We start from the raw sequence: 6,996 nt of genomic DNA on the forward strand, positions 1-6,996 counted from the left end.
GCTTCTTATCTGAAGCTAACGCTGTTATTTAGCATCTTATCAGAAGCTAATCGATATTTAGCTTCTGATAAACGCCCCATACTTGTTTGGCAAAGTTGTCCGTGTGGTGGGAGTATGAATTATCAACTAATCAAATCTTTTTAGCTCTGCCCCACTTTTCTTTTTCTTTTTTTAAAACAACTCGAGTTGCAGCATTGAATTCAAGTGAAATGTTGACGAAAAAGCAACCCCTTTACAATGGAAATAAAATCAAAAGCAGACCAAAAGTGACAAACGTGGTCATAATAACAGGCTGGACAACATTTTAACCAGTGCACTCAATCGGTTTTTATTCATCAAAGGGAAAAAAAAAAATAAGGTCATGACAACGCGGCAACCGGCTCAAAACAGCATCTGTTAAAACATGTCAAATAATTCATATTAAAAAAGTCCGGCTAACAAACTGTAAACTCCCTAAGAGGTGATCATCTAAAGTGCTTCAGGTGGGAGATAGAAGAGAGCAACCACACCAATTGAAAATGCACAATTAATACTTTGCTTTCACATATAGAGTCTATGAAGTAGTTTAAAAAAAAAAAGTGATGAGCTAGCATAAAAAAGTGAAAATTTCATTGAAGTTCTAACCCATCTAGTTTTTTTTTCTTCCTTTAAAATGTTTTTTGGTAAGAATATAGAAACCATTGGCCATTCAAATAACACTTTGTACCACCATTCCAGACCCCAAACCTTCTGAGTGTTAGATCACATCTTGAAATCAATACTTGTCGAGAACTTTCTCATCGTCATACTTGGTTCCTTTACACGTCACTTCCTGATCCACAGCATGGTCACATGACCAAAGGCTGTGTTCACACTTGAGGGTTCCCAACATATTTTTTTTTTTGCTGTCATTTGAACGGACGACAGCATTCACACTTGAACATGACCTTAGATCGGTCACTAGCTGCTTGTTTGGTGCGCACCAGGATTCGGATGGCAGCATCCAATATCGGATGAAAACAAAATTCACTAGCAGAGCGATCTGACAAGTTTGTTTTCACCGAACACAAATGGAGCGCTTACACTTGCGGGAACAGCTGATAGCGTTCCAACAACCAAATGAGTAGGGCAATAACACCAGAGTTTCTTTTAACGGAAGCAAACGGGATCAGAGTGGTCCAGACTAACAAATAAATGATACATTTGGTTCTTTGATCCGCATAGCTTCAATGAACCTCGACTCACCAGAGTTCACTAATAGGCAGGACGGAGACAACCTCTTTCAGTGGACACAGTCAGCTAGTTGGACCAAACAAACGACTTCACTAGACCGCTTGCACTGGAGTTGATTTGAACCGAACAAAGTGGAACAGTACTCCTGTCTGGACCAAAAAGATACAAGATGCACATTTTTGATCCGCCTTGTCGCATTTTCATGATTTGGATGAAATTTAGCAGTCACCCTTGAACCAAACCGACATCCAATCGCTTGCAAGTGGGCTGAGACAAAGTCTTCAAGCGGTCTCAGTCCACCTTCTTGGCTCTGCATCGCATTCACCACTTGAGCTGATGTGAACCGAATTGCACCAGAGTTGAAGACCGAGACCAATCCTTCAAGCAGACCTGGTCCTCTTTCATCTGTGTAGCATTCACACTTGAGCTCAAGTGAACCTAAACTGCATCTTGAGTCCAATTGCAAGCAGATGGAGATCTGGGACCAAAATGGTTTCAGTCCAGATGATAAAAGTTCACACTTGACCAAACCTGATGAATTTGAACATGGACTCAGACTGGTCTGAATCTAATTGCAAACCGTGCTTTAGGTGGACCAAACGAACCGCACTGGGAACGCAATCGGATCAGAGTTCATTTGAAAGCATGACAAGTGTGAACACAGCCTGACAAACCTTTAAGCTCTGAGATTTTTTGACAACAATGTAGACGCTGGATTCAACTCCAGACATTCCTTCACCAGTAACTTGCAGTCTTTATCGCTTCTTCCTCTGCTGCCGGATCGCCTTTCTGTGTTTCAGGATCAGGTCATATAGTCGATCCAGGCCCTCCCTAAGTCCGTCTCCAATGATGGCGCAGGCGGGCTGCAGGTGCCACGGGGTCGCCGGGCTCAGTTCCTTGAGTGCCAGGAGCTTCTCAATTTCCGGCAGGCCCAGGGAGTGCCTCAAGTCCTGCTTGTTGGCCACCACCAATAGCGGCACCCCCTGGTTCTCCGAAGTCTTGGCGATCTTGTGGAGCTCGGTCTTGGCTTCCTCCATGCGCTCGGCATCTACCGAGTCCACCACAAAAATGATGCCATCCGTGCATCTCGTGTACGACTTCCACAGCGGCCGCAGCTTCTCCTGGCCGCCCACGTCCCAAAACTGGAAGGTCACGGAGCGGTGGCCGCCCAGGGATACCCGCACCCGCTCTGCGTTGAAACCCTTGGTGGGCACCGTGTTGACAAACTCGTTGAATTGCAGCCTGTACAGCACGGTGGTCTTCCCGGCAGAGTCCAGCCCAAGGATGGCGATGTGGAAGGACTGGAAGAAGGGGATGCTCGCCAGGAAACTAGGTTGTTCCGAGAAGCCATTCCCCATCTTTCCTCATGGGGAAGGGCCAGCGGGATTGGAGCCAATTTTCACCCACTAATCCTCAATGTAATTTTATAATCCAAACTGGCTGCAGCAAGAACCTGAAAGCACATTGAAGGTTATTTATTTTTATTTTTTTTCATGCAACACTGATCTACTTGTGCTTTATCAGAACAATGACGTTCAAAAACTAATTATAATCAATTGTAGGCATTTTTTTGAAAAGGGACTCCTTAGGGAAAATTCACTTTTTCATAATTTATAGACAGAAGTTTGACTCTCTGGAACACTTGCCCATCTACGAAGTGTGAAAATCTAGATCAAAGTTCATCTTTCGTTATCTGCCTAGTTCCAAAATGTATTGGGGTAGGTATTTTGCATACACATGTAAGACATGTTATTAAGACACCAGGAAAGTATTTATCAAAACTAAACTTTCTTTGCAACACTTTTGCCAAATGACACGGAAATCCCAAGGTTGCATTTGTTCCCACCTGTGCTGCACAGTTTAAGACAAACCAGTTTGACTTCAAGTAGGGAACAATTGTGAGCCTTCCTGATAAACGAACCCTGACCTGCAGCTGATTCTGATCAATTAACTTCAGTTTGCATTTACATTATATGACTAAAGCTTCGGGTCACTTGCTAATAAATGGTTTGAGAAAAAAAAACATTTGGGTATTCTTTTTTTGGGGTAATATTTAACACACACACACATATATTATATATATATATATATATATATATATATATATATTACACACACACACACACACACACAAAATAATATATCAATATAGACATCTAAACCATTTAGGTAAAGCCATGTATGTACCATCTTAGAAAAAAAAACTGTTGTAATGAGTCACCACCTACGACAGAATAAAGACTTGGTGGAGCGCTATGTTAAGTAAATATGTCAGTGAAAAAATAACAAAGGAAGAATTATGCAACGCTGCTTTATAACAGTGTGCAAACATGATCCAAACTGCCATGACAGACTTATGCGCAAAGAAGCACTTACAAAGAACAAATGCATCTGAAAAGACAAAAAATATCGCCAGGGGCTCGAACCTTATTTTCAATAAATCCCGATATAAAGGATTTCCCGAAATAATGTTAATTGCGTGATCCTGTTGCATTTTTTAAGTTACATCAATGTTTAGTGTGGAGTGTGGTGCATACATACCTACAGTGGAGCTTAACCGACCACGTAAACCTGTTTTAATTACAGGGGGCGACTGCACGCAAGGGAGGGTGGAAAAAGCAGCAGATCGGTTGAAACCTACCTGTCTGAGCACAAATATCCGCCGCTGTTTCAGAGTTCAAAAGCCGTCCTCCGCCGTGAATAGATGGAAAATGTCGAATTTTCACCTCCGCGGTGAGAGCGAAGGTAACACACCAACGGTGAAGTGTTGGAAGCTCTTCGTAGACCAGACTGACTACGCCTGGCTTGGGCTCTGCAGCTGGAGTAAACGCCCATGTCGATTCCGCCGCCGCACCCGATTGGTTTACTCACTTTCACGTCTGACCGCCGATTGGCTTGCCGAGGCTGTCAGTCAGCAATACGCCCGGGAACGAGGATCACCTGTTGTCAACTTGTCTTATCAATATTTAAATCTATTTAATCACAACTTGCTACCAGCTGCTGTTGTTTGGCGATTGAACGATTTAAAGGATAACAGCGCGATAGCTAACTTCCCCAGCATATCTTTGATGTTTCATATCGTGGGTATTTGTGTTATGCTCAGGAGTGTTGGAACCCATTGACACATTCCACAAATTATAACTTTTATCGTTGATGGAATAAAATAAGTGTTTTCGTTTCTGCCCGCCTTTCCTGTTAGAACCGTTCACACCCCAACCGTCCAACTGAAGCGTGCGAAATTCATACTGTATTCGCGTAAAGGACCATATAAGACTGAATGCGTGTATGGTGGTTACGATCATGGCAACAGTTAGCTTAGCTCGCAAGGTTAGCAACTGTTCGCGTGTGTTTGTGTGTGCGTGAGTGTGCGCATGCGTCCGCCCTCCTATTCTGCCCCCTCCCTTCAGCGTGTTTGCGTTTAAAGTGATTGGACAAGAGGCAGGAAATGACTGCAGCATATTACTTGACAGCGCCTCCCATCCAAGTAATGACCATTGTAAGTACTGCAACTGTATGTGGTAAACTGTACACCTTATATTGTTTTTCTCATAATTTAAGTACATTTATTTCAGTGATAGATTTAAAATATTCCATTAAATATATAGCATAAATATATGAAGAAATTAATTTGGGGGAATTAAAACAGGAGAAACACTTGGCAGCCTTAAGGTCACATGGCGCAATGCAGGACCTGCTCTTTGTTTGATCTGATATTTATTGTGTCACTAGTTGTGCACGTGCTCACAGATGGCGTATTGATATCATGCAAATATTCTATACATGCTTACAGCATGCGTGTGTTTATCTATTTTTTAGGGTGTGGATGTTGTCAAATAAGCAGCTGTTGTCAAGTTTGACCGGCCGGCTTGCTGCCTTCATCATAGCACTTTGATAACATCTAAACATATCACTTGAAGTCAGCAATTGCTATGCCGCAGACATTCTAGATTGTGCAGCACAGTGCTTATATAGAAAACTGTCTTAGAGCCTTGGTAGGAGTAAAGGTACGATGTGGAAAAAGCTTAATTTTCCTTGAGAAACAGTCAGAATTGTATAAGAATTAAGTTGTGTTTTTGAGGAAAAAATATTTTTCAACATATCCGTACAATTGTTTTTGTATAATCATTGTTTTTCAAAGGAAACAACACATTTTTTCTCTAAAAATAGGATATTTTTTTCAACTCAACAATCTTTATTTCTATAGCGCTTTCACAACAGCTGTAGCTGTAACAAAGCGTTTTACAGAACAATAGTCTTGAATGTTTCTCAGGGACAGCAGTGATGAGATATTCCCATTCACCACAAATAGTTATTGTCCTTGACAACATCAAAAAAATTATAATAAATAAGTCCATAGATGAGTGTGCCAAGTTAACAAAATGGCTATTACAGTATATACAGTTTAATTGACAATAAACTGCTCCACAGGATGCTTAGCATCCTCTGAAGACGGTGGGCCCGTTGTGTAATGTCTCAATAATTCCGTTAGATGGCAGCACATATTAAAATTACAAGCGTGACAGTTTAAGGCGGCAATTTTAAAAGTAAAATCTATGTTTTTGAAATGTGGGAGGAGCAAAGTGGGGATTTTTCTTTCTTTGTCCTTTTTTGAAAATGTCACTTATTTTCTGGGATGCTCGTCAATTTATTTTAGGAATTTGTGCATTTTGTGGACATTTTGATTGCTATTTGATTTTTCAATTTGTGCCATGTTTTTTTTTCTCTTGAGAATTTAAGTACCGTACATTTAAGTGAAATTTTATCCAATTTTCTTGGGGGGGGGGTTTGAGGGGGGGGGGTCCGTGGAAATTCATGTAAATTGTCGTGGAAATTTGCATCGATTTTTAGTGAAGAAGTATGGGGCCGACCCAGATGAGGTCAAGTCGGTCTTAGCGTCAGCGGCGTGCAAAGCGCGTATGCTGCCTACGGCAAGCCCATGCTGATGATTCCCCTTAAAAATAAATAGGAAGTGGGTGGGCCGGATGCGGTCATAAGATTTTACTACATGTATTCGCTTTCTCTATATAAGGATGTATATGCCCATTTGTTAAAGACGGATGGCCCTTTGAATGGTCTGCTGCATGCGCCCTTACCACAACCTTCTCATACCCCTGCAGACGGAGATCTGCATCTCTGTCGGTCAACCAGACAACTCCATCAACAGAGAGGAGTTTTAGGTGAACTGTTTCTCATCAGTCCATTTTGTTGGCCAAAAAGCAAGTGTTGAAATGTAAAGTCAGAGTACAAGTCAGTAAAACAAGCAAGCGTTGGATAAACATTGACAGCAAAGTCCCAGTGCAGCAAATCGAAAGGGGCCTGGCTCTGTTGTCGGCCATGTGAGGAATATAACTCCCTCCGCTCACTCGTAAATCTCCTCGGACCGTCAGCACAGCGGGCGCCTGGAATAGACATTGAGTAAGCCGCTTTCTCACAGCTTCCCAGTGCTGGCCTTGCTCAACCCCTGACTGGAAAAGACTGACTGTGGCAAAGAGATGGTGCTCTTTTTTCTGATCACGGCAGAGAAATTACCTTTGTTACCCCAACCAAGAATTTCTACTAATACTGGTGCTAACCTGGGCACTGGCCCGGAACTAGCATTAGCACAGGAGTGATGGGAAAGGGCCATTGGAGATAGGGTGAGAAGCTATGTCTTTTGGGAGGGGCTCAGAGTATAATCGCTGGTCCTCTGCATTGGGAGGAGCCAGATGAGGTGGCTCGGGCATCTGATTAGGATGCCTGCCTCTGAGGTGTTTCAGGCCTATCTCCCACCCCACTCGCACCACT

The 6,996-nt window shown here is 42.5% G+C and overlaps 1 protein-coding gene across 2 annotated transcripts; it reads right to left on the reverse strand.

The window, feature by feature from the left end:
• Positions 1–302: 302 nt before the first annotated feature.
• On the reverse strand, positions 303–4,140 carry arl4aa (ADP-ribosylation factor-like 4aa). 2 transcript variants are annotated; one of them, XM_019878771.1, is made up of 2 exons: positions 3,854–4,140; positions 303–2,665 (listed from the first exon to the last, which is right to left on the reverse strand). In XM_019878771.1, the coding sequence occupies exon 2, from the start codon at positions 2,568–2,570 to the stop codon at positions 1,968–1,970; it is 603 nt and encodes a 200-aa protein (XP_019734330.1). In that variant the 5' UTR covers positions 2,571–2,665; positions 3,854–4,140; the 3' UTR covers positions 303–1,967. The 2 variants fall into 2 exon arrangements, with proteins under 2 accessions (XP_019734330.1, XP_019734331.1); XM_019878772.1 differs by having other exon boundaries at positions 3,754–3,855.
• Positions 4,141–6,996: the final 2,856 nt, after the last annotated feature.

This window comes from Hippocampus comes, unplaced genomic scaffold (genome assembly GCF_001891065.2).
Source record: "Hippocampus comes isolate QL1 unplaced genomic scaffold, H_comes_QL1_v1.1 scaffold315, whole genome shotgun sequence".
In the NCBI taxonomy this organism is placed as follows: Eukaryota; Metazoa; Chordata; class Actinopteri; order Syngnathiformes; family Syngnathidae; genus Hippocampus; species Hippocampus comes.